This window comes from Eulemur rufifrons, chromosome 16, assembly GCF_041146395.1.
Source record: "Eulemur rufifrons isolate Redbay chromosome 16, OSU_ERuf_1, whole genome shotgun sequence".
In the NCBI taxonomy this organism is placed as follows: Eukaryota; Metazoa; Chordata; class Mammalia; order Primates; family Lemuridae; genus Eulemur; species Eulemur rufifrons.
The window spans coordinates 45,419,373-45,445,206 of NC_090998.1; the positions used below are offsets into that span (position 1 = coordinate 45,419,373).

The following is a 25,834-nucleotide window of genomic DNA, read 5'->3' on the forward strand; positions in this document are numbered from 1 at the left end:
GCTTCTGGGCATTTCTCAGAGGGAGGGGAAGTCTGGGAGAGGGGCCAGGAGAGTGTTATTAGGCCATGCTGTTTTGCTTCTTGGGGGTCTCCACTAGCCATACATCAACCCAATCAATATTTGAGTGCCTACTATGTGGCAAGAACCATGCTGGGCTCTGAGTTTCAGGGTTCTTGGTTTGGGAGAATCAGTGAGGGGCACAGAAGAATCAAGACTCCAATTCCCTTAGGGCTTCTATGCCCAGAAGTCAATAGGACACCAAGCATATGCTTGTCAAGCACCTGGATGGCAATGGAGTTGAACACAGCTGGACTTGTGTAACCTTGAGCAGAAGCCTGGTGCCAAATCTGCAGCCGGTCTCCCAGCTGGGTGCAACAGCTTGCTCAGCTGGGTTCTCCCACTTCATCTGACCAAAGAGGTTGCAAGGGAAGAAGGGCGGTGCCCGCCAAGTGCCCGAGTGAACAACAGCACAGTCAGGAGGCAGTTCTCATTCCTGGATAGGTTTTTTAAACCCACTTTTATTAATTAATTGTAAGTAATACAAATATTCCAAAAATATAAACAGACACTTAATGGCGTCCTACATTTCAAGTTTTTGAATACAACAAATTTATCAAACCATGAATCTGTAAGCAAGGTAGTCAGAATCCCGTAGCACAGTCACAGTGGGAAGCAGATCCCCTACCCTCCAAATGGCATCTTGAAGGGGGAAAGCGGCACAAGATGGAATGTGTCAAACTTGGGGTAAATATAAGCAAAGAAGCTCACGAGGCCCAAAGAGGAGGGTCTGCATCAGGGGCAGGCCCTGCAACATTAAAGGAACATTAAAGGAATGGGGCAGCTGGCCAGACCTCTGACCCTTTTTCCCCTGGTTGAATGCAAATATTTATGGGCGTTTAAAAAAAGACGACGACAAAACTAAACTAGACCTCTGTTTTACAAAACAGGTGATTGAGGACAACAGTGGTTAAGTAACCAACTGAAGACCTGAGGGGGAAAATGGACTTAACCTTTCTCACACACTTGGCCTGGCTAGGGCATTGGATGTAAGGACAGCCTTACAGGGGACTGCCCTACTAAATGAGGCTTCAGGAACAGGGCAGGGGCAGCAGATAGGATGGGATCCATTTCCCAGGGAATGACTGCCTTTAAACTTCCCATGCTTTTAGCACAAAGAAGCTCCTGGGCCACTGTTAACAGAGGTGAGTTTATACATTTACAAAATGGTTAAAATCTTTGGGAGGCAGGAGGGAGCTAAACAGAAGGTCCCGGGTTAACTGAAGGCAAATTCACTCAACCTCTCTAGTAAGGGACCCATGGGCCTACAGAGTGTCCCCTCTACAATGTGCAGAGTGGAAACCCTTACCTGACCCTTTTCCAAACTGGTCCTGTGTCCAAAGCTCCCCCTATGAGAGGGACACGAACATCAGGCTTTTGATTTAGAAGCCCAATCAGAGAGACACACTGTGTCCCTGAAGAGGCACCTTAAAGAACTGAACCTGGCAGGTAGGCAGATTCCTGGCATGGCTTCAACTGGTGCTGATCAGGCATGGTGGCCTGTTGCCTCCCAAAGACCAGTGTCCAATGGGAAGGGCTGGTGGGAAGCCCTAGAACAGAGCCTGGGATGAGTTGGCTTCCTCCCAATCTTGCCCTCCTGCAAAATTGAGTCTGGCCTAATTCCTCTGAGGAGCAAGGTAAGAATCATCATTTGCCCCTAACACACTTAAACTGGAAACCGGACAGCAAATAATGACAAGGCTGGCTCTGGTCTATGTGGATGGACCCTGTTTAGAATTGGCTGAATTGCTTCTTGGGAGGAGGAGGAGAGGGTGATGGGAATGGCATTTCTGCGGAAGAACTGCAAGTGGCCAGGCAGGGTTCTGACAGCAGTAGGCCTACAAAGCAGGGGCTTCATGCAGAAGCAGCAGGGACACTCCCACCAAGCCATCCCAGGCTTTGGTCACAGTTCACACTCCAAGCACTTGGACAAGCCTGTTAGGAAAGGAAGGGGGTGACACAGGCTCTCCTTCCACCTGGAAAGACAAGGAGATCTAAAGGAAGGCAGAAAGAGTCCTTGGAACTCAATCAGCTTAGAGCCTCTTATTGCTTTTTAGTCAGAAAAGCTTGGCTGGGCTCAGATAGTGAAAGATTTGGCCAAGGGCTAAACCCTCAGGGTGGGGCTTGGGAGAGTGGCTCTTGCTGCAATGTTAGGAGAATGGTCTATGCCAGGGCCTGGCTCTGAAGCCACAGCTGGCCTTACTTTGAGCTCCCGTTTTCCCTCGGGAGATGGTGCTGCTGGCTAGCACCTGGAGTCCTCTTCCCTTCACCTGCAGCAGGACCCTGCAGGCACCAGGGAAAGATGCTGGGGGCACTGGCCACAGGAGCTTTGGGGACTCTTTTCCACTTCTGTGATGCCAAAGAGAAAGACAAGGTCTTGCAACCTTGGGACAAGGAGAGAAAGTGGCACCACAACGCCAGAGAAAGATGCCGGCCAGCTATCACTCGGAACACCAAACTGCTGCTCCACCACCTGGTTTTCCGAAACTGGTTAGTTCCTGAGGCTGGACCTAGTGTGTGGAAATTGAAAGGGACGATGGGGATGCAACCTGAGTAGGTGGTGCAATTCACAAATGCTTTGTGACACCTGCTTCCAGGGAAAACAGAAATGGGGATAGGACTCCCACCCCAGGAGGGAAGGAAGAGAGGAGAGAACCCCACCCAGCCCCGGGGGAGGCCACGATTAAGGCAGTGATGCTGAGGTGGGGCTCCCTGTTTGGGGGCCCCTTGTGCTTCCCCTCTTGTTTTCCACCCTGGGGAAACTTCCACTCTGTGATGATTTTTTAAAGCATTCACTATTAAGAACCTTTGAAAACAAGAGACACCCAGAGCACAGGTCTGTGAGGGGCTCGCTCACACCTGTTACCAGAGGCAGGAAGCATGTACGTTTGGTTGGCAAACTAAACGACAAGAACACCTGTTCCCCCTCAGCCCAGAAATGGCAGAAGTTCTGAGGCCCTGGAAAGGAAAAGTGACAGCCGGGAAAGATGAAGGCTGGAAAAGACAGAGCTCAGCACAGGGCAGGCCCTGGGGGAAGACACAACAGGAAAGAGCCCTGCCCAGGAAACGGGAGGGGCTGGGGCAGCTTAGCTCTCCCCAGCGTTGGAACCAAAGTCCCTGCGCCAGCACCAGCGGAGAATCCCTGAAAGGAGACTTATGGAAACAATCCCGAGCTCAGCTGATCTACAAGCCCAGAGGACACACACATTCATCTTTGAGGAATATCTCTTCTCTGCACCCCTAGCGCCTCCCACATTCATCTTGGGCCCAGGACTGCAGCTTTGTGAAAAAAAAAACAAAACAAAACAGGCCCATCACTCCATTTTAGAAAGAGAATTTTAAAACAGAGTCAAAAGAACGGAAATCAGGTATCTGTCCTCCTCCAGGGCAGGGAGAAGGCCTCCTTCCCCACAGGTTCAGGACTATGGCTAAGTGGTGAGGAAGGCAGGCCCTGCGCCCAAGCCTTAGGGAGACACAGAAAGGGCCCAGGCCAGGCACTTGGCTGGAGGCAAGCGCAGCCCTTGGGCCACAGGACCTGGTGGCCACTGGGGCACTGGTCTGGGAACAAGTTCTCATCTTCCCAGAATGTCATCTTTCTGTCTGCAGCAGCTGGCTGGAGAAAGATTTCAGAAAGGTGTGTGCCTGGGGCATCCAAAGGCAGCCTCTGACCCTTACTTTCTCCTTGGCGTAGGCCTTAAAACACTGAGGAAAGGCCTGGTTTGGCAATGGAGCCTTCAATAGTCTTCATCCCCATAGAGCTCAGTGGCTCTCAGGGTGACAGGAGAGGAGATGAACTAACTTGGGAAGAGTCACGATCTTTCAGCTTCTCCCCCACTGAAACACTGCATATGCTGGGGCCACAGCTCACGGCAACACACACTCATGCACTCTCTCACACACACAGCTTGGGAACCAACTCAGGGAGCAGGTAGCTCTGGTTATCGTTGGTCTGATATTTGCCCATTCAGCATCTAACCTGTCCTAAAGCTCTTTCCAATCATTCCTCACTATTTCCAGGCCCCATCTGGTGAGGTGCTCCAGCTTCCACTCTGTCAGGCTGATCATAAAGGCACAGTATAGCAAAGTCCCCTACTAGGATGGCCGTTGCTTGGAAGCAGGGAAGGCTAAGGGGCCCGCAGCTGCCCAAGGCTGGTGTAGACGTCTTCTGCTCCACTCAACTCCTCAAAGATTGGGATCAGGTTCAGCAACTCTGTATCCGCCATGTCATCAAACCAGGACTGCACAGGCACCTTGGACCGGGAAAACATGGTGTGAATCTCCTGACTGCCGCTTCTTCCCTCCCTCACCCCGGAGCCCACAGAGGCTGGCTGGGTCTACCGGGGGTGGTGTGCTCCTCTGGGTAAGCCCACGGTTCCACAGCCCACTCCCTCTCCAACCCCTGCCACGTGGGCATGCAGGACTCACTGCATTCTCTGGGTGGAAGATGTACGAAGCAGGCGAGTTGTCCAGGATGAGGGTTTTCCTCAGGTCCCTCCCGAGGCGGCTGAGGTCCTTGACATAGCAGCCCTGGTGGAACACACAGGACTCCCGGAACAGGCGGGCCCGGAACACCCCACACCGGTCCAGCAGATCCGTCACAGGGTCAGCATACTGGTGGGAGACAAGAGGACTTAGTGTGGATGCAATCCTGGTCCCCTGTGGCATCCTGTGAACCAGCAAGGAGCTACTGGACCACCCCTGCGGCTGTCACACCTGCTCCTGGCTCCTTTTTCCCCTCCTGCCCCTAGGTACCTTGGCCAGGCTGGCAGTGAAGAGAACACATTCAAAGAGTTCCCCCATGCGTCTCAGGAACTCATCCACATAAGGCCTCTTGAGCACATACACCTGAGGAGAAGCAGAGAGGCTTATTGGAGGCATCCCTGTGAGGCCGACGCACTGCCGCATCGTCACCTTCACCAGTTACACAAAGAGCACCCAGTAGGTCCACCTCCCACACCTAGCCTCTTGGACGGCCTGGCTGGGAGTCTTCTGCCCCACAGACCAGGACACTAGCATCGCCCCCTCCCCAGGCTTCTGTGGCTCAGTGGTCCCAACCTTAACTAGGCTCAGGAAGAAGCGAATACACCATGTCCCAGGAGCCATCTTTGTCTCCGGCGGCGGACCATCAGCTGCCTCCAGAAACAAGTAATCAAGAATAGGCCTCACAGATGGAAACAGCCTATCCTGGATTACTTGAATCCAGCCACAGCCTCTGTAGGAGCTTTCTGTCCTTGGCTCCGGCAGGACAGTCTGTCCAGGGCACCATCAGGCAAAGACACAGATACTTCCTGAAACCTCATGTCCTCACACAACTTCTCTGATTGTACCAGAGAACAGTGACTAGTTCCCCTCAATGACCACGGATGAGACACCATGCTGCCTCTTGCCCTAGCACCCCCCATTCTGTGCCAGCCACACTCAGCACCTGTGTCCACCTTTCATGATCTTTCACATTTTGGTCTAAATGGCTCTTTGGCTGCATGTCCCCCCAAATGACTGCATTCTCTTGCTTCCCTGCCTCTAGCACACACAGGTGCTACTAGAATTGTTTCCTCAAAGCTCCTTTTATTCACATCACTCCCTAGCCAAAGATTGTGAGCCTGCCATGACTATCCCTCCTAGAGCTGGCCTGAACTGGCCGCCAACTCACCAGACCCCCTGAAGCTCTGCAGCAGGGACCCTCTGCTCCAGGCAGCCACAGGTTGGCTCCTGTTAATCTGCCATTTCTTCACTGTCAGCAAGCCCCTCCGTCTTCCCAGCTATTCAACAAGCTTGGCATCCCTTCCCCACTCTTCACTCAACCCCACCTTGGGCAGGTAGACCACCCTCATTTTAGCCTCATTCCTTTTTTATTATTCACACCCCTGCATGTTAATCAGGAGTTCACAGTGTATATTTGCCTGTCTGAAAATATACCTTTGTCTTTTCCCCATGGGTTTTGCACATCTCTGTACCCACAACTAGACCATAAAGGGCTGTTGGGCCAAGCCTGGTTCTGACCAGGAGCTGGTGCAGGGCCGGGCGGAGCACCTCAGTGGGGAGCCGGTGATGGAGAAAGCGTCTGATGGATGTGAGACAGTGACAAGAACCCACGGAAGCCTCAATCTCTGTTTCCCTGCTAGTAACTTTACTATTTGACCAGACCACGCTAACAAGTATCAGGGCTACTAGGGCATCTGCTCCAGTGGTCCCTGACTCTCAGGCAGCAGGCAGACCACCTGGGCAAGCACTGTGAGTAAACGGTCTTTCAGTACCAGCAGCACGTGATCCTTAACCCTGGACTGAGCAGCTACGCAGAGCTGGAGGCTGGTCTTGTTTAGATTTGAGTGCTCTTCACTTTGACAGATGCATACTGAGTATTTAGGCAGAACCCAGGGTAGGGCCCCAAGGGGAAGGAGTCAGAGAGGGCTTCACAGAGGAATAGATGCCTGGGCTGGGGAGGAAGAAATTCACTAGCTATTCAGGGGTGGGTGGGCATGAGGAGGAGGGCATTCTAGGCAGAAGAAACAGTACTGGTTTCCTTGCCGGTAACAGGCAGGGACACCAACCACTTAGGAATAGAGAAAATGTAATAAATCATGTAACAGTGCCGGCACATGGGGGGTGGGGACTAACAAATGATAGCTATTACTATCATTAAATAATGTGAACTGTTCTTTCAAACAGCTCAGCTGCAAAGAGAAAACAAGGATGACAGCTATAGGGGATGTGGGGTTGAAACTTTTTTTTAAGATGAGAAAGCCCTGAGTATCTAATACCAAAAAAAAGGGGAGGCTGAAGTTACAGAAAAGGGATCAACTGATGGAGCACAAGCCCTAAGAGGGGCTGAGGACCCCAGCACAGGTGAAACGGAAGGCAAACCGCCCACCTTCTGGACTGGGTGTGGCTTGGCAGGCAGCTTACCTGGTGAGTGGTCCCCTCAATCTCGACAGGCACTATGAAGTCAGCATTGTTGATTGGCTGGAAGGCAGAAAAGTTAATGGTGTCAGCATGGCAGGAGGGACAAGCAGCCCCCACCACACCCCTGGGAGGGGTGGGAGAAACAGATCTTGGAGTCTCCTGGATGCTCCTCCTGCCACCCCACTAAGGTTCTCACCCCAGTAGAGTATGATATCCCTTCTGGCTTTCCCTACTTCTCATGCCCTCCACCCCACCAAATTCTACCTGAGCTGAGTGTTTGAGGGTCTTCCCTAGTTAACAAACATCTTGACGAGACAAACAGGGGCAGGGAGGGGCCAAAGCTCATTCGACCAGTCTTTTAGGCCTGCCCCGTATGGAGCCCTGGTGGCTCTCTGTGCTATGTGGCTGGGGGCAGATGCAGCCTGTTAGCAGTGACTGGGGAGGGCAGCAAGTTTCTACTCAACATTCTTCAGTGTGGCCACTAGATATCTGTGACACTAAGGTGGCCAAAATGCCAGAGGCCTGGCCCTCTCCCTCTGGTCACTCTTCTATCCTCATCTTTAGGCTGCCTTACAGCACCTGTTGTCAGGCTCACAAAAGGGCCCAAGACGGGGGTAGGAAGGGCTCTAGATGTTGGATTACCTTAAAGGAGCTATGCACAAGGGTTTCATCCAGGTCAATGACCACACAGATCCTTCCTTGATCTTCCTCTGTCACCTCTGGGAGCAGGCAGGTCCCTGGGATCTAAAACCAGAGTCGGGCTGTTGAGATCTGCCCACCAAGAAAGCCCAGTTCGAGGAAGAGCTGGGCTGTTTGTGGAGACGGAATCACCAACCCATGACAGACACCACTTAAAGGCAGAAAATAGAGGAGGTAGGGTTAGTTTCTGGGTTTCAGACTCCCAATGGGAGTATTAAGTGATCTGGACACTGGAGGTGGTGGCTAGGGCTGGTGTAGGATGGAGAGCAGCTGCAGGAAGAGGGCATGGAGCACCAGCTGTCCCCCACCCAAAACCTGATGCCTTGCACATGGCAGGCCCTCAGCACATGTCTGGAACACATGGCTTTCCAGGGCACGCCGGTGATCGGCCAGGAGCCGAGGAGTGAGGGCATCACCTGCCCAACAGGGCTGGCCAGAGATCTACAGGGTCCTGAGCTTCCAAACTTCTGGCACCAGCCAGATTCACGTACCTGATAAAACTGGTACTGGAGACAATGGAGCAGATCCGACTGCGGAAGAGAAGAAGGTGGTCAGTGCCCATCCAAACCCACTGCCTCTGCCTCAGTCCTGGAGAACAACTTTGTCCCCATACCCAGCCACCTGGAAGCACCTAACACGACAAAAGTGACTTTTCCTAGGAGCTAGGCAGGAAAGGGGAAAAGCCAGCGCTTCCTTCCCACATTAGGCCTGATGAAGACTGGAGAAGACGGTGTCCCTGTTCGCAGCTACACTGCCTCTCAGCTGGACAAAGTAAGGAACAGGGAACTCAGCAGCTGATTCGGGGACACAAAGTCACAGGCAAACCCAAAATCTAAACTCCTCATTATGGTGGTTTAACCTCGCGCTTAGTCCTTACACCCAGGCTTTAGACTCCTGGGTGAGAACATGTTTTCTATGCCCTCCTTGCGGGGATCTATGGGGGAGCACTGAGCCCCTAACAAAACATCAAGTAAGCCACACTGCAGGCACCCAAAATGCAAGGGGAGGTGGGGTGCTGAGAGATCAGAAAGACCCCTCCCCTGCCTTTTGCTAATTAAGTTATAGTTGTAAAAAGTGGTAAGTGTTCTTAACAAAAACCTTGAAGAAAAATTAAAATCCTAGCATTTAATGTTGGCATTTCGGTGTATTTCCTCCAAGTTTGTGTTATCAGTCTCTTTTCCATAATATAATACTGTATAATTTCACATTCTGCTTTTTGATTTAATGTTGCAACACTATACTTCTCCACGTTATTGAGAACACTTTGTAAAAATTAATCACTTAGTATTACTGTCAGGTTGTACTTTATTTAACCATTTCTCCCCATTGGAAAATGAAGTGATCGTTCATTGATGTACATATCTTTTGCCTGGTTTTAAGAGAGAGGAAGGACAGTTAGACAGTTAGACTTCGGTGTTTCAGAGAGAGGTATCACTGGCATTTGGGGCAAAATAATTTTTGTTGGTTGGGGCTGGCCCCACTCTTGAAATGCTGCCATATCTTTTAGTCATTGTGATGATCAAAAATACCCACAAGTAGCAACTGAGCCCAGGAGTTCAAGGTTACAAGTGAGCTTTCATTGCACCGCTGCACTCCAGCCTGGGTGACAGAGCAAGACCCCGTCTCTTGAAAAAAGGCTGGGTGCAGTGGCCCATGCCTGGAATCCCAGCACTTTGGGAGGCTGAGGTGGGAGGATTGCTTGAGCCCAGGAGTTCAAGACCAGCTTGGGCAATATAGCAAGACATTTTTATTTATTTTTCTGCTTCCCATTTGTGGTGTGGGCCACTTGGATGCCCCTGTGGTTTCTGAGGATCCCTGTGGTCCAGATCCTTCCAGGTTCTGGGAACCATGCAAGGCACTTTGCATATATTGTCTCAAATGATCCACATAGAAATCTTTTCTGTAGATATTTCTCTATAGAAAAATAAAATAAAAATTAGCTAGGCATGGTGGTGTGCACTTGTAGTCCTAGCTACTCAGGAAGCTGAGGCAGGAGGATCTCCTGAGCCCAGGAGTTTGAAGCTGCAATGAGCTATGATCACACCACTGCACTCCAGCCTGGGTGACAGGGTAAGATCCTATCTTAAAAAAACAAACAAATCCAGAAATCCTTCCCCCACCTCCATCTCTAAATGCCTTGCACGGGTATAGGTGAGAACTGCTAGCAGGGGTTATTAAAAGCATGCTAGAGTTTTAATTCATTGGTTCCCTGGAAGTCAAGTAACTTGGAAGATAGCTTTGCATAGTAGAAAACAACAAACACAGGTTTTAGAGCCAGAGAGATCTGAGTTCAAATCCTGTCACTACCATTTATCAACTATGAACTCTTCAGGGACTGCATAAACCCCCTGGGTCTCAGTTTCCATGTCTGCAAAATAGGAATCCTATGAATCTCCTTGCAGGGTTGCTGTGTGGATCACTTTAGACAATATATGCAAAGTGCCTTGCATGGTTCCTGGGACCTGGAAGGGTCTGGACCACAGGGGTCCTCAGAAACCAATGGGACATCCAGGTGGCTCACACCACAAATGGGAAGCAAATGAATTACGAATGGAAGGCTAGAGGAAGGACTTCTCTGAGCTAGAGACCTTCACAATCTCAGGCAAGGCCACTTGCCCACTTGCCCTCATCTGCAGGGATCTCCCATTAGCAGTCCCTTCCTTGCTCGTGTCGCACCACCCCGACCCAGCTACCTTAGCAATGGTGTTGGCTTCCTCCTTATACGCAGCGAGCTCAGTGGAGGAGCTTGACTGGCCGACATGCTGGGCGCGAAAACAGCAGAAAAGGGCCTTGAAGATGTTACGTCCACGTGGCTTCTTAGGAGAGGACTTGGAGACCAGGCCTAGAGTGGAGAGAGAATGACACAGGCATTACCTACAGAGACATCAGTCCACAGCTACCCTCATGGCCATATCCCCTCTAGTCTGTAAGCTCCACCAGGGCACACAGTACATGTCTGTTGAACGACCACATACAGTAACAGTAAAATGTACACGTTTATTCTAACATTTTCTCTTTAAAGCATAAATGGCAGGAATCCCCACTCCCTGGTTTGGGAAATGGGAGACGTGAGCTACAGAGGATTTAGGGTTTGTTCTTCATTTCAGGGTTGGGGGAGACAGACAGGGAGAGACTCAAAGATGGGAACAGGTATAAAATCTAGGTGTTCTGCTGCTCCGGTTACAGCATACTGAAGGTGCTCTCAAAATTAATTCCCCGAGACAAAAATCCTCCCTCACGCCAGCTCCCAGGAAGACTAATCATTCTAGACAAGGGAGTAACCCAGTCCCCTTTGAGTTAGTAGAGCTACAGTTCTGTTCAGCGTCAGCTTCCCCAGATGCTGGCTCAGTGGCAGCACGGCGGCCCAATCTGCCTAAAACTCCAGACCAGAAACAAGAGACGAGAAACTCCAGAACAGTCACAGCCCCAAGGAAGAAGCTGTAGTCTTCCTTTACACCCTTGTCTCTCTCCCACACTCCAGCCACTTGCCTTAATGCTCCCTCCCCTCGAGGACATGGAACCTGATTGGTAAAACAGGTGGATTAAGCCCTCTGTATACACACATCCAGCCTCAGGCCCTGGGCTGATGTCCTCGCTTCTGGACTGCAGCTGCTTAGTCCTACCTCGACAACCTGGGTGTTGGAAATACAAAGCCCTTTTAACAGGAGGCTTGGCAAGGCAGCCCCACAAAGGCCAAACAGATACAAAGAGCTATGGGCATTATAAGTTCGAACAGAAATCCTGAATATCCTGATATCTTGACTTCAGAATATCTTTTGCAAATTCCTCTTGATTAGACGAACTTTTCTGGCAACTGTTGAGCAAGAATGGGAAAGACACGATGGGTACTGTGGCCAGGAGGTGGCGCTGCACAACCACTTACAGAACGGCCTTCAGCCTCAGGTCTCCCCTCCTGAGGGTGTGAGTATCTCAGAGGCTGAGCAGGAGACCGCCTAAGGATTAAACCCAAGCCTTTCCAGTTTAAAGCACAGGGCAAACTACTGTGCAGAAAATAAACGCTGGAGATGCCTCTGTCTTTGTGGGGTAAAGAAAAGCAAATAGCGTACCACTGAGGACAACTTCCCCAGTGTTACTCCATGAGATGGGGATGAAGGCAAGAGGAAGGCGATGTGGTGGGGGCCACCCAGGAGCATCTTGGAGCTCCCTTGGCTCAGTCTAGCCCTCAGAGCAAGCATGCACCGAGGTGGCCCTTACAGAAGTGGGTGATGAGAGAGCCATTTAACACCCAGCTACTGGGCTGCCTGTGCCCCTGGAGAGGAGGAGAGAAAAACCAAACTATTCCCTCAGGACCAAGGGTGAGGAAATGGCCCCTACACAGCAGTCAGTCAAGTGCAGTCAGCACCACCCCAGGACCACAAACTCGGCTCTGACTCAACAGAAAGGCAGACAACTTCCTGCAGGTGCAGGCTGGGGCCTCCCCAGTCAGCGGGTCCGGAACTCTGTCCCTCTCCTCTCTGGTTAAGGCCAGATCCTTAACACTGGTATGGCCATTGGAAACCTTTTAGAAAATGGTTCAGCAAGTAGCCTAAAAACCTGGATGTCACTTTCAAGCTTTTGGCCCTGGAGAAAAAACCAAGACTCCCAGGGACTAGGGATTTTGTCGGGGGTTATCCCCCAATCCCCTGTATCAGGGGACAAAATTCCAAGCAGAGCCCAGCACTTAAAGGCAGCAGGAAGAGAGTCCTTGGACGTTCCCCCCCTGGTTTTATGCAGAAATTAGAGGGAAAGGACAGATTTCCCACCTGCCTGTATGGCCTACATTAAATTCAAAGCCCAGGGACTTAAAGCAGACGCTGACACAAAGCTCCACGAGCAAAGCTGAACCTTCGCTCTTCCTTTGGTTTATGGTTTCTTCATGCAGAACCACAATCAGAGGCTTAACCCGGGCACGGAGCCTTTTTTAAAAGGCCACACAGCCTGGGCCTTTCCTGAAGAGAGGCCGTCAGGAATGCACTCAGCATCTTAGTGACAGACGCTGTGAAGGCTGAGTAATCCTGAGAGGCAGGGGGTGAAAGGGGCAGCTGACTGGGGCCACGGAGAGGCCTGGCTTGCGCCCGCTGCAGGGAGCCCAACAGGCAGAAGCGCCTCCGCCCTAGACAGGGAGCTTGGACTCTGCAGGGGATAAGGGTCTTCTCAAAAACACAATGTGGCCGGCAGCCCCTGGGCCTCCGAGACCACAAATGCCTTGACCTTGGGGCCAGGCGTTTGAAGCAGAGTACCTCAGACCCCTAACGGCAAGGTCAATACCCCAGACATGCCTCACTCCCCCCTTCCCCATGGGGCCCCACTTCCCTCAATCCTTTTCTAGGCTGTCTGTCCTCCTTACCTTTACAAACATTGCTCCCGAGAATTCATCAGGGCCTGCTTCAGCCTTCCCCACAGCATGGCTGCCTCCCCGCAAGGCCTGCAATGGCTGGTCCGTTCATTAGCCTCCCGCCCTCTGTGTAGCAGGTGCTCAATAACTGGCTGGCTGAGTGATGATTCCAGGGGCCTCCAGGGCCTCTGTCACTTCCACAGAGCTAGGACCTGGGGAAGCCTCCACTAGTCTGGAACAGCCCAGAAGAGTTGGAAACAGAAAAGCCTGCTTTATGTGAGAAGACGGCGGGCACTGGAGGAGCCGGGCACCTGAGGCAAGCCACTTAGTCTTTCTAGGCCTCAGCCGTGTTTACCCAGCACCAGTGATGCGCCAGGCTGGTGGGAGACACTTGACACCTCTACCTCATTTGAGCCTCCCCACAAACCCATTTGTAGACACTAGTTCCCCATTTTACAGGAGGGAAACTAAAGCCCAGAGAGGTTCAGTAACCTGCTCAAGGTCATGTGGGTAGTATAACAACAGAGCCAGGATTTGAACCCAGAACCAAGGCTCTTAACCATTACCCTGTGTAGGGCCTCTGACAGTTCAAGGGCACCCTGCACTTTACTCATGCAACAACTGGGAAGTTTGGGGGCACCCTCAAGGTCTCTTCTTGGGAACTTTACTCTACTCCTCCCTAGGATGGGCTGGTAAAAGGCCAGTTTGGGGTCCAGCTCCCTACAACGTGTCCTCTTGGGCAGGCCACCAAAGGTGCAAATGGTAAAACAGTACAAGCCTCTGGGATTCCACTCCAGGAAATCCACCACCACCTCTGGGACAGCAAGAGGACAATGGGGGAGGGACTAGAGCCAAGAGCTTTCTTCCAAGACCTGCTTTGTTTCGTGGATTTAGAGGTGAGGGAACCACACAACAGAGTAGGATCTGAAACTTGTGTCAAAGAGCCTTTCAAATGGCTCCTTTCAGCCAGCACTCAGCATTGTGTCCCTGGTAGCCAGGTGCAGGCCACCCGCACCCCTCTGTGTGTGATGGTGACGGGGAGGAGCATCAGGCTGCCTTCCCAGGAGAGGAACACCGGCCACAAGAGGATTTACAGGCCCACAGGGATTTCATTGCACAGTTTCCCCAAAAAGGGAGGGCAGGATTCCAGTGGGTGCCATGTAGCTCTACAACCAGATGCTCTCCCTCCTTCATCCCCTGCTACCCTCTCTGTGGACACCCAGCCCTCTCTCTCCTGCCCAACTGCTGATGTGCATCTGCTCTCCCTGCTCCAAACATCTGGTTTGGGACTCGATGTCCGAGAGGACCAGCACAGACCCAATGAGGGAGTCAGCTCTGGCTTAAGAAGAAAGTGGGCAGGTGGCTGAAGACAAGGAAGCCAAGCCAGCCCCGCGCACTGCTGCGAGCTTCTTATGAGGCAGGGTGTGAAGAGAGGGCGGGATGTGGAAAGCGTCCTCCCACTCTGGGGATCACCTGGGCTGGGGTCCAGGCTCTGCCAGTTACTGACTCAGCCACATACCCTCTTGGAACCTTAGTTTCCTCATCCATAAATTGGGATAACAGCAAACCCTCACTCAGGACTGAAAGGATAAACAAACTTAGAGTAAGGTACTATGCAAACTCTAAACCTAAATGCTGTGTTTGTTTTAATTAATTATCTAGGGGGAGATGACCACTAATTGGCAACATCATGGGCCTCATTCCAGGAGGCCAGCCACAGGAGATTAAGAGGCCTCCCCCCATCCTGTGGATAAAGCTCAAGAACAGAAGATGAGGAAAAAGTGCCCAAGGAACTCTCAGCAGCAGCAGGTTTCAAAAAGTCAAAACAAGCCAGGTGTGCTTGGCTCACGCCTGTAATCCTAACACTCTGGGAGGCCGCGGTGGGAGGACTGCTTGAGCTCAGGAGTTTGAGACCACCCTGAGCAAGAATGAAACCCTTCTCTACAAAAATTAGAAAAATTAGCTGGGCATGGTGACGCCACTGCACTGGAGCCAGGGTGACAAAGTCAGACCCTGTCTCAAAAAAAAAAAAAAAAAGTCAAAACAACCCCTACACCTTCTCCCAAATCTACCACCAAAGTTGTTTCCCAGCTCACAATCGCCTCGACTGGTACTCTGACTAACAGGAAAGCGTAAGGCTGTTTCACTTGAGAGGAACATTACTCTTTGCCCTGGGACCCACTCCCACCTCCCCCGAGAAGCAGGAGGTGAGGACACTAGTTGTCTCTGCCTCTTAAGAAGCACGTGCATGTATGTACCCAGATGAAGACCAGCTTCACCAGGACAACACTTTTTTTTACCCTTCTGAAAGTCAGGTCCACATATCACCTGTGCCAACAACACAGCTCCGTTCCCAGTAAAGGAATGCCTCACACATCTGCCTGAGATTGGGCAGAAGGCAATCTCTTAAGCTACTGGACTTTTTCTCTTTTTTTTGGAGGCAGAGTCTTGCTCTGTTGCCCTGGCTAGAGTGCAGTGGTGTCACTGTAGCTCACAGCAACCTCGCACACTTAGGCTCAAGTGATCCTCCTGCCTCAACCTCCCAAGTAGCTGGGACTACAGGTGTCTGCCATGATGACCAGCTAATTTTTCTATTTTTAGTAGAGACTGGGGTGTCGCTCTTGGTAGGCTTGTGTTGAACTCCTGGCCTCCCAGACTGCTAGGATTACAGGCCTGAGTGCCCAGCCTCATGCTATTGGATTTTAACAAGCCCATTCATGTAGAAAGATGCCTTCTTTCTTGGTTTGTCTCTCAGAAGCATTTCCTTCCCCACTGTCTCCCATCCCCCCACAGCAAAGGGCTTAGTCTGGCTATCACTATAAAATGGCCTCTCTGAGGGGCCTCTTTCCCCTTAGCTATTGGAGGAAGGAGAGTATTTGGAGCATTTCCGGCCCTACTTGGCCGGCTGCCTGGGCCCTGCAGCCAAGACACATCTGACTGGGGCTCCCCATGGAGAGGAGTCCTCCCAGGTCCTCCGCAAGGGGCATCTGTGCCTTGGCTAAGGACAGGCCTTACAGTGCCAGGTGGACGGAAGAGCTCCTCTGACCAGCAGGTGAGTCGGCAGGGAACAAAAGAGGGTGAGAGATGCCTAGACATCCCACACACAGAAAAGACTAGAAACAATGGGGAAGGTGTACCATTTTCACAGGACCTGACCACTGACACTGTTCTCTTCAGCTAACAAGGCAGGGCCTCACCCAGCTGAGCACCAGCTCCCAAAGTTCTGAAAAGTAGCTGTAAATCTGGCTGCATGGACATTTTTTTTTTAAAAGGCAGTTTTAGCCATGCTTTTTGGCTCACACCAGCATGTTCTACATTGGTGCCCTCCCTATAGCCAGCAACTGGGGTGTTCCTACCTAAGCCAATGTCTCTATTAGCTCCCTTTCCCTAGGCAGGAGAGCTCCCAGCACAACTCCCTCTCTTTTTTTGAGACAGGGTCTCGCTCTGTCACCCAGGCTAGAGTGCAGTGGCATCATCGTAGCTCACTGCAACCTCAACTCCTGGGCTCAAGCAATTCTCTTGCCTCGCCTCCCAAACAGCTGGGACTATGGGCACACGCCACCATGCCTGGTTAATTTTTTCTATTTTCAGAAGAGACAGGGTCTCGCTCTTGCTCAGGCTGGTCTCGAACTCCTGGCCTCAAGTAATTCTCCCACCTCAGCCTCCCAAAGTGCTTGGATTACAGGCATGAGCCACTGCACCCAGCCCACAACTCTCTTCTTTCTAAGAAAGACTTCTTTCAGACCTGGGTCCTGGGTCCTTAAAGTCACCTGTGGGGTGGGGTGGGGGGTCACAGGTCACATGCTACCTTGTCTCCTGCCTTTTTCCTGTCCCCTTCAGCAATCTGGTCTCTGATCTCAGTTAGGGACCTTCCCTCAAGAAGGGCTCAGTTTTGGGAGAAGGTAATTCCTGGCAACTTCTTTGAATTTGGTCTGTTGATTTCAGAATCAGTCTATAAAGGAGTTATTGCCAAAACACCCTCCTGGGCAGCTCCAACATACTTTTAAAACGTGCTTGGGTCATGGAGGGTCCCCCAGAAGCAGCAGCAGGTCCTAGACCAGTGACAGAGGCCGTATTTCCTCACACATGTGTCAGCAGCAGACTCAGCCCCCAAACCCTACTCCAGAGAGCTCTTGGCGGGTGTCAGGAAGTGGTCTGATGACCCATAGGGCAGCAGGGACAAAGGGGAGATGCCACCCACGAAAACTCAAAGGGCTGGATCCTGCCCCCGTGCCTCAGCAGAAGACCCTGCCCATGCAGCACCTGCTAGAACAGAGGTGTTTCTGTCGGGGGCTGGAAACCACACTTGTCCACCCTGAGCCCCACTCTCCTTCTCCTAAGGAGGTGCTGAGCAGGCCCCTGTGGCAGGCTGTGAGGCTAACAGAAACCCAGCAAGCGGGACACAGACACCCCGTTAGTGGCTGTTTCAAGCTCCTGCCTTGGCGCTCTACCCTTGACTCCTGCAATGATTGGATTTAGTCAAAGACCAAGAAGAATCCTGTGCCTCTTGCCCGTCCGGCTATGTAAGCCTGCTTTAGGTTGACACAGCAAGAGATGAGAAAGCAGCCAAGACACAGGACAAAGCAAGGGAACCTCCAAGTGTCTTTCCTCTGACCAGTGAAAACAAAGTGGTTACACAAGGTGCCGCAGATTTGAGTTTAAATCCTGGCTCTGCCATGTATAAGGTGTGTGGCCACGGGCCGCAGTTTCTTCATCTGTAAAATGGGAAGACTACTTATTTCTCAAGGTGTCAGAATTACAAGGAGCCTAGGGAGTGTCCTGGCCCTAATCAAAAGCCTGGAAAGTGTCAGCTGCTGGTCATTAAGTACAAAGCACTTTCATACTCTCATCCCAAACTCAATCTCAGAATTTTCACCAAGAAGAGACCATAGAGATTTCTTCTCATTTCAGAGATTACACAGAGGTAGTGACAGGGCCAAGCCTGAGAAATGGCCTTTTCCAGGACTCCACAAAAACCAATCACATTCTCTCTCTCTCTGTCACACACACACACACACACACACACAGTCATTGACACTGGCCAACCAGTTCCTTCTTCACGTGGCTGGCCTCGGCAGCACTGGCAGGCGCTGCCAGGGAAGCACCCACCGCCCTGCTTCCACCTCCAGGGACACTCACCTGCTCCTCCCTTGGCTTCACCTAGGACCAGCCAACCAGTATAGGCGTGTCCACCTGAGAGAGCACTGAGCCATAAGTCAGGAAACCCAGCTCTTGCCCCAGTTCGGCTTCTTAATAGCTCTGTGGTTTTGCCTAAGGCGCAACTCTCTGGGATTCAGTTTCCTCACAGGCCAATCTAGAAAGGTCTTCCCTGCATGGTCCCTTACAAGGTGGCTTCAGATCACCTAAAGCGTGAACTCAACAACACTCTAAAAAGTGGAATGGCAATGCAAATGAGAGGCAGTGAGGGTCACAGTGAGGGCTCGACCCTGAATGCAGGGTCCGGCTGACCCTGGCCGTATCCTTCAGCTCTCTCAGGGAGGGTTTTCCTGATCTGTGAAGTGGGGATAATTCACATCTCATAAGGTTGTTCTGAGACGTCAGTGAGCAACTAGATATAATGTGCTAGGAATGGTACCTTGCCCATGGTAAGTGCTCTGTAAATACTGGCTGTGACTGTTCTTGGGTAAGTGAGGATCACTACTCTGTCCACTCACTCAGAAAACTTTAGGATTCCCCTTGAGGAGCCATAGATCTTTAACAAACAGCAAAACTGGACCCCCAAGCGGAATCTTCCTGCTCAAGGCTAAATAGGCAGTTGGGGCCACTGCTGTGCTTTAGCTGGCTCTTCTCCAGGGACACCTGTCAGAACCACAAGGAGCATTTGGAACACATGCATGCCTGGCCCACCTGCCCATGCTCTGATTCAGGAGGTCCCAGGTGGGGGGTCTACATTTTTAGTAAGTGTCACAGTAGATTCTGATGTGTGTTCCCGGCTGAAAGCCAACATCTAAAGGTTGCCAGGGGTCTCTGACTAACTCTTCCAGGACTAGAAGGCAATTCAGCCAAAGTCCCCTTGGTCCCTCTCCCCACCATATCTGACTGGCTCAGTACCTCTGAAGCCTCAGAGGACTCATGCCCAGGATCTGCTTTTCCTTTCTAGGGGCATTTATTCTATTACGTACATGAGTCAAAATACCTGAGCCTGCTGTCTCCTCCTGCAGGCCCCTGTTCCTGTGAAGGGGGGGCCCCAGCCCCATTCTGCTATGGAAACAGAAGAGCTGGGATCCACTGCCCAAGAAGGCTTCTGCAGGGGACTTGAGCCTTCCCATGAGCTTGCTCGGCTCTCACTGGGGTTGAGGCCACGTTTGTTCCCTGGGAACAGTGCAGCTGGGAAAGAGCAAATTCAACAGGATAGAAAAGCTGCAGCAAGAGATAAAAGAAGGTATAGAATAAAAAGAGTAAGAGCAAAGCCTGATTTTAGGGAGTCAGGGTGGAGGGGAGGACTAAGAGCAACCAGGAGGGAAAGGAAATGACAGATCCACTCAGAGATCAGGTTCAAGGCTAACCCCTAGAACAGCTGACAAATCAAATAGGGTATACACACTTCCTCGCCAGGGGGAGGCTGTGGTGCTCACTGGAGTACCCATTCTGCAACAGCAGATCCCAGTGCAGGCACACTTGGACCTGAAGGGCTGGGCACTTTGCCGGACAAAGAAACACTGTTTTAGTTGGTCTCTGGTCCACAGAGGCCTCCAGTTCCAAGGAGTCAACTTCTCCACTTTAACTTGTAATAGTTCCATAAGATTTGCATGTTAATGCACTCATCTGCATCTGAGTTGGGAACTAGTCCTCCATTTCAGAAGAGGGAGGGAATCATGTCGGGGCCACACCCAATCCCCATGTCCCCAAGACAACTGGGTTAATTCCATGCTTCCCAGGGCTGGCCAGCCTGAGACAGGATGAAAAGCAGTTGAATGCTATTTGTGTGCTTCTCAACGTTGTACCCCAAAACTACAGAAGCAAAGAAACAGCATAAGAATATTTCTCTTCAAAGATCCATTTTCTTTTTCCCTTCTTGTTATTAAAATTCTCTAGAAGAAATCTGAATCTCACTGAGTTCATTAACTCTCACAGCAAATGCAAACAGTAAGAGAATGTAGCACATAGTTGTCTTGATATTTGTTATACTCATATTTGAGAGGCTGAGCCACTGCTAAGAAAGTTTAGACTTTAGATACTCTTACAGGAGGTTCATGGCTCCCTGGCTTCCTCCCGTCCCATGCACAGGCACCAGGTAGAATGGCAAAAGCCCCCAAGTACATGGAAATAAAATCCCATCCCAAGTCACACTGGCACAAAGAAGGGATCTGAGCAACAAGGCTGTTTGCAAGCCTCAGAGGTTGATCCTTCCAGAAGGCCCAAGCCCCTATATCAGTGTCCCCCTTGACCCCCAGCCACCTGTCCTGAACAATAAAACCCACATGACCATGTGCTGTTTACACCATGTGTCCTTGGGGGGATGGAGGAGGGTGAACAGATAGTCTAGCTGTGTAAAAAAGGAAGACATTAACACTTATCACCTACTAAGTACCAGGCATTATAGAAAGGTATATATTATTCTGACTTTACAGATAAGTTGCTCAGAATACTAAAGAGATTTGTCAAATCTTACTGTGAACAGGAAAAGCAGGGATTTGAACCCAGGACAGAAGCAATCAATTTGCTCCTGGATCAATTCTTTGAAGTACAATGAACACTCTAACTTCTTTCCCCACTAGACCCAATCCAAGAATCAAACCTCCCAAGATGGGAATAAAACAATACCACCCCCAATTATCCAAGAGCTAGCAGGAAGAAAGGTGAGCAGGAAGAGGAAGGGAAGAAAAGGGGTGTGTGTGTGTGCGCGCGCGCACCCATACACACACACAATCCCATCTATATTTACATATTTCCCATACTTAGTTATGACACTTCAATTGCTTCTCCACAGAAAGGTTGGGAGCATCAATTCACCTTAGCTGGAAATGTGATTTCTATAGCATTTACCATTTTAACAAAGTCCATGATAAGGGATATGGAAGGTCCCACACAGCGGATGAAACGGGACCTCTCTGCTACCCAGTTTCTTTAAGACTTCTACAGTTGAGAAGAGAGAAGACAGGAACACTACTGCCGTCCCCAAGGGAGTTTTCACAGCAATTCCAAAGTCCTACTCAGTTGAAAGCTCTGCAAGACAATTGAAAACCCCAACCCCAGATGTTGGCATTTATAAAAATCCTAGCTGAGTTATCGGCACTCCTCTGGGGTTCTTGGGGCAGGAACAAACACAAGCTTAAGTCCTCACACAGGCTCCCACCCCTACCCCAAGATGGGGGAAAAAAACTACAACGGACACACAGGAGTGAGCCTCAGCAGTCACCATGAGAGCACAAAGAAGCCAACCCCCAGGCTAGGCAAGGGGAGGTCAGAGACACCAGAGTCAGGAGGAGGAGCAGCTATAAACATGCACCCCGGACCCTACCGGCTGTGCCACAGAGCACCCCACCCCATACACAGAGCAGGCTGAGGAAGAAAGCTCCAGCAAGATTCATTTCTAAGCTTTTCAAGTTAAGGGCTTAACTACATGTACAGTGAAAGGTGTCTGAACTTCTTGAGAAAATAAGGCAGAATTTCTCCCTTATGTGGAAAACCAAGAGCCAGAAAAAGTTACCACCATCGTAATTTTTAGGCATGGTAAGTTTCTCGGAAGAATCCTTGAGATTAGCTATCAGAACCTATTTAATTCCATGTGAGATGATTGAGGCCTCATCATCCCCTCCAGGAGAGGAAGGGTCATCGGTCTCCTGGACAACAAAAAAATCTCCGTTTCCCCCAAAAGGCTGGTGGGTCAATGAGAGCTGGGAAGAGGCTGCCCTCACTCTTCATTTCACAGTAGGAGGTTACAGGGCCAGTCCTATTTCCTTGGCTTTTCCCCATCTAATCCCAAAGCCCAGGGCATGACACCCCAGCAACTGGGTGACAACCTCATATAGGACTGCAATAAATGGCCATTCTTGACAAACTGATACTAACTTTTCTTTTTTCTTTTTGATGTTACACATATTCCTGTCCTTGCTGTACCAGGAAGCCATTTCATCCATCTGTCTGGGAAGATGATCCAATTTTGGTGCTTTTATCATCAATGCTTTCAGCAACTTTGTTCTACTTCCCCTACTGTAATTACTTTTGAATCATCAACACACCCAGACAGTCTTAAACCTCAGAAAAATAGAATGCTAAAACAGAAAAAAAAATCTGCAATGGCAAACAGCTTCACTCAAAAGCCACCCAAGCTAGGAGCAATTTGTTTCTCTCCAGAAATTCATTTATTAATAAGCTGCCTCATAGTCCTTTCCCCTTAAGCAAAGGAAAGCAAGGCTTGGAGACGGGGTGTTGTGGGGGTTGGCGGGGAAGGAAAGAACACATAAAGGAGATAAATGAAACGTTTCCCCCCCTCCCCCAGTTTTTGTTTTTTGTTTTATGATGCAAGTTTTGTTTGTAAATGATGTGGGACTCAGAAAGTTGGCTTAGTGGTTGCTGGGTGCCCAAGCAGCCCAGGAAGAAAATATGCCTTCTCTGGAATGCAATCAAATTATATGGGGAGGGAGAGACTCAGTGGCTGCTGGCTTGAGAATTCAGATTCCTCTAGGGTTAAGTTTGAAGGACAAACCACAACCACACACACACACACACACACACAGGAAAACAAAAAACGTAACTCCAAGAAAATCCAACACCAGCAAATTAACACCGTCAAGAAGCCAGCTGTTTTGCTTTCTGCTATCTGTTCTGTTGTCTCTATTCTCCCTGGTGGATGAAACTTCAGGCTCTGATTTATAGGATGTGGCTTCACAGTTCAGCTTTCCCTCACTCCTGGTGTGGCCTCATCATCCCCAAGGCACCCTCCTGAACACCTACATGAGAGGAAGACGTGGTGAGGAAGCACGGGGTTGTTCCTCCCAGCTTCTCATCACCACTGCCCCCTCTCCAACCCTTCAACATCCAGATTTCCTCATCTCTGGCTAGCTGCTAGGGTCATTTCCTGGGATGAGATTGGGAAGAGAGTGGGACGAGTCAGGAGTTGTAAACACAGGCAGCCTCTCTTTTTCAGCCCTCAGCACAACTGAGCAGCCAGCAGAGGCTGTGAAGTTGCTGCCTGGGTCACACAGCCCGGTTGGTGATGCAGCCAGGAGAGCAGGACTCAAGGCAGCAGAGAGGTCAGCGGGGTGGGGGCCTTCTATGGGGCTGGGATTGAGCAGGCAAGGCTCCATCCTTCCTCAGGACGGGCTTATTTAAAGCAGGGCCAGAGATGCCAGAGGCACACACTGTCTCCTCCCCCTCACACCCCCGTTCCACTAAGGGAATTCGAGAGAGGCTGACTCCACCAATCCAGCTGCTTCGCACCTAGGCAAGTTGGGGGAGCTTCTTTGGAACGCGAACCCCAGGCGTAAGTGACCTGCTGACTAATGTTGTCAAACAGGGGAATGTGGGGCGGCACCGAGGCCCCGCAGCTGGCTGCCCACCAGGCTCTAGGCCTCAGTATATTCTGGCCCTTCACGCTCTGTTGGGGGAGGGGGAAGGAACGCTCCGGATTTAGTCCCAGAGGCGTGCTCTCTCCCCAGCCTCCAGGGCCAGGTGGCCCCAGTCCGAGGAGTTCTCCAGAAAAAACCGACGCTAGACCTTCCCCGTGGAAATTCTGCCCGCTATTTTGGACACATTCCTCAAGGCCAGAAGAAGAACGTGGGGGAGGGGAAAAGAGTTTCGGTACCCCCACTGTGACCAAACTAAGAGAGGTTCCACCCTCGGACCCCAACCTTACCCCCGCCCCTGGGAGAGGCCTCGGCCTCACCCCACAGAGGGCCCGCGACCCGCCTCGCGTCTCCACACGACCCTCTGGAAGGCGGGGGCCGCGAGCCGCTGCCCACAGAGAACTCGCACTTTTTTGCTGCGCGATTCAGAAACATGCCGGGTCTGATGCCATCCGGCGAATTATGTAACCAGGGACACCGCTCCCAGGCTAAACAAACGCGGCTCTGTGTGTGCAGCGGCGGCCCCGGGGGAGCGCACCGGGGCAGGGAGGGGCTCCGGCCGGGCCTCGGGTCGGGCTTGTTTGCTCAGCGAAACCGGCGGCAGGCAGCCGGGCGAGAGCCTTGCGCCACCGCGGTCCCGGGCCCAGCGCTGAGTCGCGGACCCGCCACGTCCAGTCAGCTAGGGCCCGGCCCCTCCCCCACCGCAGCCTCCCCCGCCTGCAAGCGGTGAACTTGGTCCCAAGTCCCGCCGGACGCCGTCACCGCCCGCTGCTGGAGCGACCTCTGGCTTGGAGGGGCCTGCGAAGTGCTGGACTCCAGTCACGGCTCTGTTCCAGCTCGGGACCCCTACGACCCTCTCCCAACCCCTCCCAGAGATCCTGGGGCAGCCGCGCGCGGCGGTGCAGGAAAGTGACGACCCCACCCCCCAACTCGGGAGGGGGCAGACGTGGGGTGGGCTTGTGCTTCAAGAGCGACCCCTTCGTCTCTCTGCCTCGGGGGGAGGGGTTTCGGGACAGGGTGACAGCTGCGCTGATGACGCCCCTCCCCCTCGGCGCCGGGATCCCGGGCCCAGTGCAGCCTCAAGGGGGTCTGGGTGCTGCCGGGACGCGGGGGCGGATGGACCAGGGGGTCTGGTCGCAATCGCCCGCTCTGAGTCCCAGTAGGTCAAAGGCCTGGACCAGGTTCCGGGTTCTGCTAGCCCCCCTCCCCGCCCGGGGGGCGACGCAAAGTTTTGGGAAGTTGCTGCCCCTACCTTGCTTGGTGAGCACCAGGGCGTCTTCTCTCCGCGCCTGGGTGATGATGGAGCCGTGTTCCATCTAACAATCCCGCGGGCCCGGGCTGGCTGGGCGGGAGGACGGGCGGGCGCGCAGGCTAGGCTGGGCTGGGGGGCCTGGGCGGGGGCCCGCTCCGGCTCCGGCTCCCGAGACTCCGACTCCCACAGCTGTTCACATCCCCTCTCTCGTTTCCTCCCCGGGCCGGGAAGGGAGGCGGCCTGTACCGAGGGCGGGCGGCCCGGGCAGCGGCTCCCCCGGGTGCCCCCGGCCCCGATCCCCCGGCAGCAGCTCCGGGCTCCTCAGTTTGGGTCCAACATGGAGAATCCGGAGCGAAAACAAGAGGAGGAAATGGGACACGGGGCGGTTTCCAGGCTCCCCCCTCCCCTCCGTACTCCAGATAAACAACCCGCGGCTGCAGCGCCCACCCCCGCGCGCCTCCCAGCCCTCGACCCGGCCTTTCCAAGGCCCGCTGGCGCTTTGCGCTCCGGGGCAGCGTCCTAGGCCCTGGGCCCCTCCACCTGTGAGCTGCCGGGGCAGCTGATCGTCCGGAGCTTTGCTATTTTGTTACGGAAAAAGCAAATCCCCGAGGGGGGTGGGGTGGCGGGCGGGCAGGCTGGTGGGGGAGACTTGAAACCGCTCGGGCGCTCCGATTGGCCCTCTCGGAGAAAAGGGGCGTGGCTCCTCCTTACTATGCGGTGCGAGGACCCAACAACATTCCAGTCGCTACGGCCACGCCCCCGGGCCACTCCCCCCTCGCCAGACTGAGGCCTCCCAGTCTCTTCGGCCACACCCCCTTCCCAACTACTTAAAAGGCCACTCCAAAGCTCACGTTTCCGTGCTCGGTGCTGGGGTGTTCTTGTGTCAGCCACTTTACTTGGGGTAGGCGGGATTGTTCCGCCCTTCGGGTAACAGAGGCAAGCTGCGAAGCCTAACTCGGGTCGGGCCGGGGCCGGGAGTGGGGGATGGGGTTCGGGACAGTTACCTTACTTCCTGTCCAGCCCTAGAATCAAGGATTCACATAAAAGTGCACAACCCTTGAA

General features: G+C 52.2%; 1 protein-coding gene across 1 annotated transcript; it reads right to left on the minus strand.

Annotated features, from left to right (window-relative positions):
- Positions 1-490: 490 nt before the first annotated feature.
- Positions 491-25,335, minus strand: CTDSP2 (CTD small phosphatase 2). Its single transcript, XM_069491861.1, has 8 exons — positions 24,773-25,335; positions 10,350-10,498; positions 8,148-8,186; positions 7,600-7,701; positions 6,961-7,017; positions 4,810-4,902; positions 4,483-4,668; positions 491-4,307 (listed from the first exon to the last, which is right to left on the minus strand). Exons 1-8 carry the CDS (start codon positions 24,834-24,836, stop codon positions 4,182-4,184), a joined length of 816 nt encoding a protein of 271 aa, XP_069347962.1. The 5' UTR covers positions 24,837-25,335; the 3' UTR covers positions 491-4,181.
- Between the last annotated feature and the right edge of the window lie 499 nt (positions 25,336-25,834).

Bases quoted from the DNA above. Each gene is read 5' to 3' on its own strand.
- CTDSP2 (XM_069491861.1), bottom strand. From the start codon at position 24,836: ATGGAACACGGCTCCATCATCACCCAGGCGCGGAGAGAAGACGCCCTG. The intron at 10,499-24,772 runs GTAGGGGCAGCA...TCTCCACTCTAG, and splicing joins CCTGGTGCTCACCAAGCAAG to GCCTGGTCTCCAAGTCCTCT. The intron at 4,903-6,960 runs GTAAGCTGCCTG...GCTTCTCCTCAG, and splicing joins TTGAGGGGACCACTCACCAG to GTGTATGTGCTCAAGAGGCC.